General features: G+C 38.8%; 1 protein-coding gene across 1 annotated transcript in view; it reads left to right on the forward strand.

Annotated features, from left to right (window-relative positions):
• Positions 1-14603, forward strand: part of ltn1 (listerin E3 ubiquitin protein ligase 1) — a 284812-nt gene extending 270209 nt beyond the window's left edge. The window contains exons 28-30 of the mRNA XM_051925735.1: positions 7774-7968; positions 11931-12098; positions 14245-14603. Coding sequence (XP_051781695.1) covers positions 7774-7968; positions 11931-12098; positions 14245-14307 — 426 coding nt within the window. The 3' untranslated portion in view covers positions 14308-14603. The remainder of the gene's footprint in view (positions 1-7773; positions 7969-11930; positions 12099-14244) is intronic.
• The last annotated feature ends 355 nt before the right edge of the window (positions 14604-14958 follow it).

The raw sequence follows: 14958 nt of genomic DNA on the forward strand, positions 1-14958 counted from the left end.
CCATGACTTGGAAAGGCACACACCTGTCTATATAAGGTCCCACAGTTGACAGTTCATGTCAGAGCACAAACCAAGCATGAAGTCAAAGGAATTGTCTGTAGACCTCCGAGACAGGATTGTCTTGAGGCACAAATCTGGGGAAGGTTACAGAAAAAATTCTGCTGCTTTGAAGGTCCCAATGAGCACAGTGGCCTCCATCATCTGTAAGTGGAAGAGGTTCGAAACCACTAGGACTCTTCCTAGAGCTGGCCGGCCATCTAAACTGAGCGATCGGGGGAGAAGGGCCTTAGTCAGGGAGGTGACCAAGAACCCGATGTTCACTCTGTCAGAGCTCCAGAGGTCCTCTGTGGAGAGAGGAGAACCTTCCAGAAGGACAACCATCTCTGCAGCAATCCACCAATCAGGCCTGTATGGTAGAGTGGCCAGACAGAAGCCACTCCTTAGTAAAAGGCACATGGCAGCCCGCCTGGAGTTTACCAAAAGGCAAAAGGCACCTGAAGGACACTCAGACCATGAGAAAGAAAATTCTCTGGTCTGATGAGACAAAGATTGAACTCTTTGGTGTGAATGCCAGGCGTCACGTTTGGAGGAAACCAGGGACCGCTCATCACCAGGCCAATACCATCCCTACAGTGAAGCATGGTGGTGGCAGCATCATGCTATGGGGATGTTTTTCAGCGGCAGGGACTGGGAGACTAGTCAGGATAAAGGGAAAGATGACTGCAGCAATGTACAGAGACATCCTGGATGAAAACCTGCTCCAGAGCACTCTTGACCTCAGACTGAGGCGACAGTTCATCTTTCAGCAGGACAACGACCCTAAGCACACAGCCAAGATATCAAAGGATTGGCTTCAGGACAACTCTGTGAATGTCCTTGAGTGGCCCAGACTTGAATCCGATTGAACATCTCTGGAGGGATCTTACAATGGCTGTGCACCGACGCCTCCCATCCAACCTGATGGAGCTTGAGAGGTGCTGCAAAGAGGAATGGGCGAAACTGGCCAAGGATAGGAGTGCCAAGCCTGTGGCATCATATTCAAAAAGACTTGAGGCTGTAATTGCTGCCAAAGGTGCATTGACAAAGTATTGAGCAAAGGCTGTGAATACTTATATACATGTGATTTCTCAGTTTTTTTATTTTTAATAAATTTGCAAAAACCTCAAGTAAACTTTTTTCACGTTGTCATTATGGGGTGTTGTGTGTAGAATTCTGAGGAGAAAAATGAATTTTAATCCATTTTGGAATAAGGCTGTAACATAACATAATGTGGAAAAAGTGATGCGCTGTGAATACTTTCCGGATGCACTGTACATTACTGCTGTTAATGAAGATGTTCTAAACTTGCATTTTTCTGAGGTCTTCACTTGTGAGGAAGTGGACAACCTTCCAGTGGTAAAATGGATTACTAAAGAGATACGGAGGTGTTTTGAAATTGTAGAGAGAGAAGTACTGCTCAGATTAAATAGGCTGAAATCCAACAAATCACCGGTACTAGATATTTATCCTTGAGTGCTTAAGAAGCTTTGTGAATACATATGTAAACTCTTGATGCATATTTTTAGCAAGTCACTGTGCACTAGGGTAATTTCCAGAGGACTGGAAAATAGCAAATATTATCCAATTATATAAAATGGCAAATCCAAGTAATTTTAGGCCAGTAAGCTTTACATGCATCACAGGTAAAATAATGGAAGATTGAGCAACAAACACATGGGAAAACAGGAGTTTTACTGAACAGTCAGCATGGGTTCAGATGAGGGAGGTCATGTTTTACTTCTTCTTTATGTCTGCTCCAATTAGGGGTTGCCACAGCGGATCATCTAGTTCCATATCTTCCTGTCCTGTACATCTTCCTCTGTCATACCTATCACCTGCATGTCCTCTCTCACCACATTCATAAATCTTCTCTCAGGCCTTCCTCTTTTCCTCTTGCCTGGCAGCTGTATCTTTAACATCCGTTTCCCAATATACCCAGCATCTCTCCTCTGCACATAACCTGCTCCCTACTCTAGCTACAGATCACAATGTCATCAGCAAACATCATAGTCCAAGGTGACTCCTGTCTAATCTCGTCTGTCAAGCTGTCCATCACCATTGCAAGTAAGAAAGGGCTCATAGCCAGTCCCTGATGTAATCCCACCTCCACGTTGAATGCATCCGTCATTCCTACTGCTGAGTTGACCACTGTCACACTTCCCTCGTACATATCTTGTACAACTCTTACATACTTTACTGCCACCCCCGACTTCCTCATACAATACCACAACTGCTCTCGAGGCACCCTGTCATATGCTTTCTCCAGGTCCACAAAGACACAATGCAACTCCTTCTGGCCTTCTCTATACTTCTCCATCAACATCCCCAGAGCAAACATTGCATCTGTAGTTCTCTTTCTTGGCATGAAACCATACTGCTGCTCACTAATTATCACCTCCCTTCTTAACCTAGCTTCCACTACTATTTCCCATAACTTAATTCTGTGGCTGATCAGTTTTATCCCCCTGTAGTTACTACAGCTTTGTATATCCCCCTTGTTAAAAAAATCAGTACCAGTACACGTCTCCACAACTCAGGCGTCCTCTCACTTTCCAAGATTCCATTAAACAATCTGGTTAAAAACTCCACTGCCATCTCTCCTAAAAACCTCCATGCTTCCACAGGTGTGTCATCTGGACCAACAGCCTTACCGTTCTTCATCCTCTTCATAGCTGTCCTCACTTCCTCCTTGCTAATCTGTTGCACTTCTCAACACAACCTCCTTGCTTGTAAGTATGTTTCCATCTTTATCCTTTTTGACCCTAACCTGCTACACATCTTTTCCAGCTTGGTCCCTCTGTTCTCACCATTCTGTACAGGTCCTTTTCTCCCTACTTAGTGTCCAACCTCTCATACAACTCATCATATTTCTTTTCTTTAGCCTCCGCTACCTCTCTCTTCTCCTTGTACTGTTGTCTACTTTCTCCATTCCTCTGACTATCCCATTTCTTCTTCGCCATCTTCTTCCTCCGTATACTCTCCTGTACTTACCCATTCCACTACCAGGTTTCCTGGTACATATATTATTTATTTTTACTTTCAGAAAGCATTTATTAAGGTACCACATGAGAGACTGGACATCAAACTAAAAGAGGTAGGAGTTCAGAGTGTAGTGTGCAGATTACTTTGTATATATATATACAAAGTAATACATGTAATATAGTATATATGTAATACAGTTTGCGTATTTGTAGCCGGAAATCCACAAAGGGAGAAAATGAATCACATATCTTAACACTAGAATTACCAGAGCCTACGAAAAAACTCGTAAACCCGGCCAACCTTAAATCCCTTCGCACCTCTCCGTCAGCTTCTTTTGTCTTGTAAATGTGTTGATAAGAGCGAGCAGCCTGCCATACCATCCCCAACCCAGAACCAAACCGCCGCAGAACGGTCAAGAAGTTCTCCCAGTTCAAGCCTTGATTATCTGGGAGTGAGCTACCTAGAATTGTATAGAGCATTTAATTTCATGTGTGTTCCGTGTCTACAACAATCTATGTAAACACATTGTTAAAACAGAAACGTTTTTCATGTTTTAGTAATAAATGACAAACTGTAGACATGAACTGTATAATGTGTGAAGGCTGATGGACAATATAAACACTTTCACAAAAGGTACAAATGCAATACAATAAGCTTCTGTGGTGCAGCGGTAAGAACTGCTGAGTTCTAATCCAGAGATTGTGAGTTCGAAACCATCTCTCCCCCAAATTTACCATTTTGAGTAGTGATTTATTGTTAATATTATACAATAAAAACATACATTTGATTTGTGTCTGTAACAACCGATGTAAATTTATAGTACTTGTAAATGTTAGGTTTTTTTTTTGTTTTTTTTCACTTTTATTCTCTGTCACAATCACGATACAACACCCACCCCAGATCTGACGCTGTTACTTTTTATCTGAAACTGGAAATAACTATAGCTGTGAGTGGTGTTTTGAGACAATGGAACTGGAAGTTCTCTGATCTGGAGGGATCCACATTACTAACCGAGAATGGTAAACCGGATGGACGCAGGGACATCCGGCCATGGGCCGTAGCCGCAAAAAGACATACTGCGCAGGTGCCCCAAGAAATGAGGCGCCGCGAGAGGCGGCTGCAACCACATAAAAAAGGAGTGAGCACAGAAAAAAGGAGTCAAAGAAATGAGGCGCCACGACCACAGAAAAAAGGAGTCAGCACAGAAAAAAGGAGTGAAATGCCGGCGACGCACACAGCGCCGCACCCATGGGAAGCAACGTAAAATTAGAAATGAGGCGCCCATAGCACACAGAAAAAAGGAATCAGACGCCGGCGCTGTGTGCACGAAGCCCATGGCACACAAAACGGAACACACACAAAGAAGAGAATTAAGACCCACAACACACAAAGCCCCCCTGCAGTAACTGCAATAAGAAATGAGGCAACGCGCCCCTAGAACACCCATAGCACACGAAACGCTACGCACACAAAGAAGAGGATTCAGACCCACTACAAACAAACACCCCCTCCACTAACAAAGATAAAAAAGTGAGGCAACATGCCCCTAGCACACAAAAAAAAAAAAGAGGTCAGACGCGAGCGCCATACAAACCCATTGGACACAAAACGGGACAGACTACAGACATAGCACACTAAACATACACAAAAACGAGGATTCGGACCCACGACCACACTAACATAAATAAGAAATGAGACACAAAGCCCCACTAGGGTTACCACTTTTAATACAAAAAAATAAGGGACGCATACTGCAGCGGGGGCCACATCCCAGTGCCAACACTTTGCAGACTCTACTTAAAAGACCCGCCCTCCTCACTGGACAGTTAAAAAGACCAATCAAACTAACAATGACATCAAGTATTACCCAATCAAAAGTAGGAAAGGAGGCATCTTCATAAAATGCGTGTGAGATGATTTGCATGAGACGCTGCTTTAAAAAAAATGATAAAAAAATTACGGGACAAAACCCGTCCCGTATTGATTCAAAACGGGACGCGCAATTTCATTCTCAAATACGGGACGATTCCGTATTTTACAGGACGGGTGGCAACCCTGCCCATTACTAAACGAACCGTCCGTATTAAACATACGTCATCTGAACACATTCAAATTAGGCTGCATAGGTCGATCTCATTATACTGATCCACTATTAACCGTTTAACCACAGAAAAGCCTCCATATTAACAGTGAGTGCGATCCTCCTTATTACTTATCCATATATCTAACGCTGCAGAACAAACAAGTAATGAATTCACGATCACAGGTACAAAACGATACGGCTCAAGTGACGGGACCAAACACACGAACCCGCATGAAAAAAAAACAATACACGTCAGCGCATACAACGCGCTTCTGAAACCCCGGAAGAAAAAATGTCTCGGCTCCAAAAACGCAAAGCTCATCTAACACATTAACAGAAACTAGCGCAGATGGACAGACACAATGAACGTACACGCATACAGCACGCGTCTCAAAGTGCTGCATCGAAACAGGCAAGGGTTCAAAACGAAACACCTCGAGTCTCAGAGATACAAAAACGGCAGCGAAGGGACAAAATAAATAAACGCAATTCATGAAAATTCATTGGGATTACTGAATGTCATTTACAATCATTATCATTCACTTAACTTCCCTGAAGAAACAACTAGCAATACAAGTAATGAATTTACACGTTATTGTCAAAAGGGTCAAGTTAGACTGCCTCCTTTACATTCATATCCTGCATATCTACAGAAGCTTCTAACTGACGAAGTACCTGAAAGTGAAAACTTTATGAACTGCATTAGATCCTACAATAGTTCATACTTACTCAACACCATTGATAAACTTCTACAAACGTTGATAAATAATAATATTCCCTTTGGAGCAAAGGTACTTTTATTAGGGGGAGATTTTACACAGTGCTTAGCTATTGTTCCACATTCCATGCGCTCGGCTATTCTGCAGTCCACCTTAAAATACGCAGACAATTGGCATTGCTTTCAAAAGAGTTATGGAGATATTTGGAACAGCAATCTCATTACACCAAATACCCCTTTTAACACAACAAACTATATTATGTCCAAAAAATATTAATGTTGATCACATTAGTAACCAGGTCATTTCATTACTTCCTGGAGTTGCACAGCTCTTTCTAAGCTCTGACAAAGTTGACTCTGATGACGACAATGACCATCTTAATTTCCCCTTAGAATATTTGAACACTATTAACCCAGCCGGATTAACACAACACAATCTTAGCCTTAAAAACGGAACAATAATCATGCTATTAAGAAACCTTAACACTAAACAGTGTTTATGCAATGCTACACGTTTAGTCGTCAACACCATGCCACACAATGTTATTGAAACAAAACTTCTTACAACATCACATGCTAACAATACTGTTCTGATTCCTAGAATTAACCTTACAAGTTCTGACCTGGAATTACCTTTTACTCTTAAACGGCGACAGTTCCCCATTAAAACCAACCTTGGCCATGACCATCAACAAATCACAGGGACAAACAATACACAAAGTTAGCATCTACCTCTCTGAGCCCATTTTTGGACATGCACAACTTTATTTGCTTCCTATATGCGTCATCTACACCTTCACACTATGCTATATCTCATTCATACATCACGCTCTTTGTAATTTCACAACACCAGGGGTTGGCGAGCGAAGCGAGCAGGGGGCAGAGCCCCCTAGTAAAACCTGACACACAAATGCTGGTGAATCTGCCTTCTTTGTCTCTCACCGTCACTTGAATTTTTTTTATTCAGTTTTATTGAGTGTTCCTGCTCACGCTGAATTAGTATGCACCTTATGGTCTATGATTTCAAAGCCGCACTGACAAAAAACAGAGACATAGGTATATATGATATTTGGAATAGCTCATTTGATGACCTGTATAGTACATTTCGGAAAATATTGTGGCACTGATGCAATATTATCCATATTCATTTGCATGCCTTCCTGCGATTGTAATCAGTGACCATGTTTTTTTTTTTCTGATCTTGCCCAATCTCCTCATTTTAATGCATGATGGTGTTTCTTTTGTACTCCATGACATGCAGAGGAAAGAATAGTACAGAGAGGTCAGTTCCGCACTATATGCAATCATCAAATTCAAATGTTAACAGTTCCCACACTCCCAAGGACCATCCTTCCTACATTTACCATAAGTGTACCTGTTGCAATGTACACACTTCTCTCCGCCTGACACTGACCTGATACATTTCACACAAACATTAGGTAGTCTTTCTTTACACAAAAAATCATAGACACATGGAATAAGTTACCAAGTAGTGTTGTAGACAGCTGGACTTTAGGAACCTTCAACACTTGATAGTATTTTGAAGGAACTGGGTGAATGAGACTGGTGAGCTAGGTTAGGCTAAGTGGTATGTGCTTGTTTAAATCTTTATAATATATACGCTGGCCTTGCAAAGCATAATGGGTCACTAGGAAGAAAATGTTTGTCTAAGCCAGCCATAGGGTGAATTTCAAGGAAAATATTTGGTGTACAAGGTCAACAGCAAATACAGCATTATGAAACATGCTTTGGCAAATTTTGCTGATCAACACTGTTTTTAACAATTGTAAATTAGTTTTAAATACTGCTGGGCTAAATTACAATTCCCATGCCCCTTGGCAGTGTGGTTGCACAGTGGCTAATACTGCTGCTTTACAGCTCAAGAGTTTAGTTTTGAATCCTTGTGGAATTTAATCCCTGATGGGAACTAAACTGTTCTTGTTTTCTTCAGGTTAAAGCCCGACCTACTACTAGAGAAGTGATTGCCACATATTCTGTTGATGATATCTTTATTGAGTTAGTTATTAAGTTGCCAACAAATTACCCTCTTGGGGTAATTTCTGTTGAAAGTGGAAAACGTGTGGGTGTTGCAGTTCAGCAGTGGCGTAACTGGATGCTTCAACTTACCACCTTCCTCACACATCAGGTAAGAAATATTTAAGTGGCAAAACTCAAGTGAGTCTTGGCTTTTTTGTTCAGACATTTATTGGCATACAAGGTCTTCTCTGCTTAAATGTTTAAAATTGTATGAATTTCTGAGCTGAATTAAGGTTCTTCTCTAGCCTTTACCATCATACAACATATGCAAATGTGTGTGCTGTGATTACTTATGTGATTAGCATAAATGAAGACGATGACAGGAGTAAAAAATGTCAGACAAGACATTAATGATTTTGTACTTGCACTGTTGAAGAGAAATGCTGTTAGCTATACAATGACAGAGGGGTTTAACTGTAACTCACCCAGTTTCATGCATATGATGTGGTGCTTTATGCTATTAACACTAGAATTTTGTAGCCTTGGGGGCAGCCACAGCACTGCTCTTGTGAAAAGAATGGAGATAAATGCCATCAGCTCAGAGAGGGAGAGGCAAGTTCGTTGTACCACGTGAACATCACCGAGAGAATTAAATTGAATAATAAAAGCACAAGCGCAAACTTTTACAAGTAGTCAAAATTTACACCAGGTGTTACAGACTCAAATCAAATGTGTTTTTATTGTACTGTAGAAATAATAATAACAGCTCACTAATCAAAACGCAGAATGCCCGGTCTCAAATCTGCGACCTTCGGGTTATAAGGAAGCATTTCTTACCTCTGCACTATTCAAGAATATGTGTAAACTCCCTGTCGATTGACATTTGAGCTTGAGTTTTTAACTCCTTGATAGCCATATGTAAATCAAATGCTTTTTTTTTTTTCTTTGGTTATATTCGTGAATAAAAGTGCACGTTTATTTGATATTCGGACTAAAGTCTTCACACATTATACACTTCAGTCATTATTAGTATAATATAGAAAAAGTTCCTACTTTAAGTATGTGTTCAGCATTTCTTGCATTTCTCATATTTCCTTTCATCCTTCACTTACCCAGATCTTTGTAAACACGGAACACACATGAGATGCATGTATTCCAAATAACGATATACTGTATTATTTACCCTATACAACTCCAGATCTCACATGCAGATAAGGAGCCTTGTCTTGAGCTGGGAGAACTTTTTGCCTGTGAGCTGGGCTCCATCAAGGTGGGGGATGGGATAGCAGGCTGCTTGTGCTTATCGACGCATTTACAAAACAAAAAACACTGATGGAGAGGTGTGAAGGGATTTAAGGTGGACCAGGATTACAAGTTTTTTCGTAGGCTTCAGGAACTCTAGTGTTAAGATATGTGATTCATTTTCTCCCTTTGTTGATTTCCGGCTACAAATACGCAAACTGTATTACATATATACTATATTACATGTATTACTTTGTGTATATATAGGTGAACAAGTCAATATAAAGTTTTAAGTTTAGTTCATACTTAAATGTATATTTTCATCACATACCTCACAGAGCACTTACACAAATTTCTAACTATAATGCAGTAACAGAAAAGTACTACACTGTACAATATCCATACCTAAATGGACATATCAGTGACTAAACTCAACTTTGCCAGTTATGCCATACTGTATTGTATGAAGTGTGCATTGAATTTAAAGTAACTGTCCCTATTCTTGACGTTTCCTCCATTGACCTTCTTTAGGAGTAGGCAAATGTCCACTTTGATATTTAATACAGTTTTTTAGAATCACTCTATCCAAATGCTGTGAAACTATGTTCAATAACAGATTTGAACAATTCAGTAATGTGTTTGTCTCTTGAAGTCTGTTTATTAGTGAATTTTTATTCAATATAGAATTCCCCTCTTGTTATTTTGACATTTTTACTCATTCCATCTAAACTTGCTTTTTTAAATATTTTGTTCATGCTTAATGCACATTGCCATCTATATAGGGATACTTCTATATAATACACTCCAAAAGTCTTAAATTAAATCTTGCAGCTGTTTCCACCTAAATATACAGTGTAAGGGACACTGCCTCCCCCAAGACACTAGATGGCAGCTTCCCTGGAGTATAGTGGTGCCCCGGATTCCCTCAGAGCATCCTTGGACTTGGAGCTTGCTATCTCAGCCCTGTTGGGTGCCGTGGGTGCTGACGGGGTGCTGTGGAAGGATTGGGGGAGTCGTGCTTTCCTTATAGCCCGGAAGTCACGAGGAAGGAAGCTCCGAAGTACTTCCGAGCTGAAGAAAATTCAAGTCCTCCATCTGACCCGCAAGTGCTGGCAAGTCACATGGAAGGAAGAGCAGAAGCACTTCCAGGTCAAGGACTATTTAAAGGACTGTTGTGAACCCAGCACGCGAGCCAGAGTCGGGAAGAGGTGGACAACGCTTGCTGGGAGGTGTGGTGGAGAAGAGAATAGTAATTATTGTGTTTATTTGCGTGTTTATTGGTGGATGTGGTGCTTAGAGCACTGTTTAGAGAGGAAAAGAATTAAAATACTTCTCTGTTTTTACCCTGTGACCTGAGTGTCTGTCTGTTGGGTTGAAAGATGCAACAGTACCACCTATTGTCTACAATAGTATTCAAGAGTGCTGTTTTTTTAAGTTGTACTAGCAAATGACAAAATCCCCTTTTTCCCCACTGACATTTTTTTCCTTAAGGTTCGTGGAACTACCCAAGATAATTTATGGTTTGCTTTGTTCTTGATAAATTGTGGAACCCCTTGCTGGTGGTGATAACTTTGACAAGGAAGTGTTAATGCTATGATTACTTAGGTGATATTATGCCTTCTCATATAGATAACATAGCTGTTGCCTAAGCTATTTGGTATAAGTGCAGTTTTTAAACCCTCACCACATTCAATTTTCTTATTTCTAATTTGAGTCAGCTATGCTTTTAGTTCTCTCTTACATGTTACTCAGAAAATAATTTACATAATATATATTTTTCTTCACTAAAGTGTCAGCTAGCTAATTAACTTACTAACCCTTTGATGTGCCACTAGGTTAGGGTTTTTAAATACATATTTTATAGTAAAGCCAGCTTCCAGAAGCTGCCTGGGTAAGCAAAAATTACCTTACTTTGTACACTCTGCAATACCTATAACTGTTTGCCAGGTTTATTAACTTTTGATTTCTCTTAGGAGTATGAATTTAAACAAAGATAAATGTATTAATTCATAGCTGATGCCTGTTTTATCTCTGGCTCTAGTAACTCAGTTTGTGCTTTTACATTTTATATTGCTTGCTTTGCTCCTAATCCCTCATTTAAGCTTTGCTCTTATGAAGGCAAAAATAATCAATAACATTTAAAGGGGCAACAAAAGTTGTACATTTTGTTGTATAAATATACCCAAGAACCATATTTCATATGGAAACACAATAGATATTATAAAAGACATACTACGAGGGATCCAAGCACGCTACAGCACACACACATCAACAATTACGGTAATACCAGTCTATAGCTCACACAACAGAACTCTTTGTCAGTGGCAATTGACCACAGAATGAGCTTCTCTGATTTAGCTGACACATTCGTTTCTAAAACACCACGAATATAAACTGTAGTATTATTTAAGTATGAAATTTATAATTAAAAGAACAAAGAAAACTGAATTGTTTTAAATATCAAGTATAAAATGTTTTTGAGAAAGATTTAACTTTTATAAAGTTGTTTATTAGTAGATCAAACAGTATGCTGGCGTTAATTTCATGTAAGTCATATAATACTTCTTACTGTAAGAATAATGATAGAATTGGCTTTGCTATTAAACAGGAAGTTTTAGCTTAGTACTACTCCTATAAATATTAGTTATTAATTTCTTTGAGTCATAGGCACTTATTACATATCATGTTTTGGGAAAACTCTTGGGAAGTGAGCATAACATGTCTGTCATATGTCTCTTAATGGTAAAGTATGCCTCATATATCTTTTACCAAGTGCTTTCACACAATAGCTTGATTTGCTTAGTTTTTTTAATCTGTAAAATAATTATACAGTTGCTCCAGATATAAGACATTTTACAAATCCATAAAATGGTGTTGTCTTATTTTCAGAATGGAAGTATCATGGAAGGCCTGACTTTGTGGAAAAACAATGTAGACAAGAGATTTGAGGGAGTTGAAGACTGTATGATATGTTACTCTGTTATTCATGGATCAAACTATTCTCTTCCAAAAAAATCTTGCAGGACATGCAGAAAAAAGTTCCACTCAGCATGTTTGGTAAGAAGATGGTGTGCAAGCACAATCTTTTTTTTTTTTGGTGTTAATTTTTTACAGTTTGATCTACACTGTTTTATTTCAACCATATCTGTTATAAATACTTAACATTTACATGTATTATAGTCAGCATCCCAGAGTTGTCTTTTCACAGTTGCAGCTGACACTGGTATGTGGTGTGTATTTAAGGAAGAAGCCAACTGAGGACCTATATGGTATTTGTTTTTCAAACTACATACTGTGATGTACTTCTCTTACGCAGTTGTGCTCCTGGGCTGCCACCTTCTCTTTCTATCTTGGTTTGCCTCTTGCTCTTAAGATAGTATTAGACACCTTTGTATAAAATCTTAGGTTTCTTGGCAATCCATCACATGGAATAACCTTCATTCTGCAAATAAATACATAATAGGTTAGTATTTTTCTTGAGAAAGTGGTTTCATTTTAGCTATTTTTCAAGCTAGAACTGAACTATAGGAATGCCAGAACTTTACAGCTTAAGTGATCAGAATAACAGGTTTCAGCGGTTCTAATTTATTGGCAAAGGTTTTTCTAATAACAATAATCACTATTTAGGGGTAAGTGGCATTGCACATGTACTTTGTTAGCATGCCTATGTCGATCAAACACAGGAAGCTCTGTATTTACTTGTGACTACTCTGTAGGAAGATAAGTAAATCAATATAGGTAAACACCATTCAATGTGGCTTTTATATAAATGCTTTTTTATATAAAGATCATCAAAAAGCATAATCACAAACAGAATGTTGCACAATTACTTGGCGAACTTTGTAGGACCTGCTGTTTCGTTGAAGGACGTGTGTAGCAGATTCACTGGCAGGATGACACCCAACCTCTTACTGCATCCAGAGAATACCATCTTTTGCCTTTATGCCTGGTGCAGCTACGTTGTTCTTATGTGTGACTGGTCATCTCCTGCGGGGAAGGGCTTCTGTTCTCTTTCTCCAGTGAAGAACCCTCCTCCTCATCTGAGTTCACCTCTGTTATACCACCTCTTTATTTGAAAACTAACAGTGTCAGAACAGGAGGAGTGTGAACATGACTGAAAGAATAAAACGGAATAATTAAAAAAAAAAAAAAAAGCACAAACCTTTACCAGTACCATAAATTTACTCCGGCTGTTACAGACTCAAATCAAATGTATATTTTTAGTCTATAATAGTATCAATGAGAGCAGCTCACTATTCAAAACTGTAAATGCAGGAATGACTCAGAATCGAACCCACAACCTCTTATGAGACGGCAGTTCATACCTCTGCACCAGCCAAGCGGATCTGTCAGTATCATCCCCTAACCCAATTTCTTTTTCTTCAGATATATTCTTAAATAAAAGTTCACGTATTTTGTTATACTTTGTTATACCTTTTGTGAAAGTGTTTATTTGATAGTTGGACTTCAGTCTTCACACATTATACACTTCACACTTGTTATACTTTGTTATACCTTTTGTGAAAGTGTTTATTTGATAGTTGGACTTCAGTCTTCACACATTATACACTTCACACGTCAGCATTTTGTCATTAGCACTATAACATGCAAAAAGTTTCTATATTAGTTATGTGTTAAAGATTTCTAGCCTTGCATTTCCTGTCATCCTACATTTACCCAGATCGTTGTACACACCGAACACACATGAAATGCATGTGTTCCAAATGACGATATATTATTTACCCTATACGATTTCAGATCTACCTCACACCCGGATAAACAGACTTGAGCTGGGTTAACTTTTTCTCTGACTTGAGCTGCATCAGTGGGGGATGGGATAGCAGGCTGCTTGTTGCCAGTGCTGATAGACACATTTGCAAAACAAAAGACGCTAATGAGGAGGTGCGAGGGAATTTAAGGTAGCCCAGTATTATGACTTTTTTTTGTAGGCTTCAGGGATTCTAGTCTTAAATATTCTTAGGACAAGGGAATTGAAATACAATCTGCATCAAATTCTTATCTCATACCGTGCATCTGCTTCATCTTGATGAGAAAATTACGATGATGACTTATATTAATATTAAGGCTGTGTTTGGTTGTCTGAAATCTTTGTTTTTCAAATTGCATTAAATTAAGCTTCCTATTTTATCAAAAATGCCCCTTTTATTACTCATTTAAATGTTTCTTTTTCTTTTTTTTGTAGTACAAATGGTTTACTTCCAGCAACAAGTCTGCTTGCCCTTTGTGCCGTGAAAACTTCTTCTGATGGTATTTCTTTCTTTGTGAAAGAAAAAGAATTCATATTCTGTATTTGGATTGGAAAGTTAATTATTCAAAGATATTTTAAGATATAATATGCAACATAAAAGAATGGAAATCCATACAATATTTTACTAATGAAAAAACATATACCCTGTATTTTGCCTTTCAAGCAACAGTTGTGAATAAAAAAAAATCATTCTGTGTTTAATGTTTTATTTTTTTATTTTGCACAAAAAAACTAACCTACTGACAGCAAGGAGACAGAGTTATTAATTATAGTTGAAAACAAACTAAAACAAATTTGAATAAATGGTCTCATTTTTTGTCATTTTTTTTATGTAGAGGTGCTGCAAAGAGGAATGGGCGAAACTGGCCAAGGATAGGTGTGCCAAGCTTGTGGCATCATATTCAAAAAGCCTTGAGGCTGTAATTGCTGCCAAAGGTGCATCGACAAAGTATTGAGCAAAGGCTGTGAATACTTATGTACATGTGATTTCTCAGTTTTTTTATTTTTAATAAATTTGCAAAAACCTCAAGTAAACTTTTTTCACGTTGTCATTATGGGGTGTTGTGTGTAGAATTCTGAGGAGAAAAATGAATTTTAATCCATTTTGGAATAAGGCTGTAACATAACAAAATGTGGAAAAAGTGATGC

This window comes from Erpetoichthys calabaricus, chromosome 4, assembly GCF_900747795.2.
Source record: "Erpetoichthys calabaricus chromosome 4, fErpCal1.3, whole genome shotgun sequence".
Classification (NCBI taxonomy): Eukaryota; Metazoa; Chordata; class Cladistia; order Polypteriformes; family Polypteridae; genus Erpetoichthys; species Erpetoichthys calabaricus.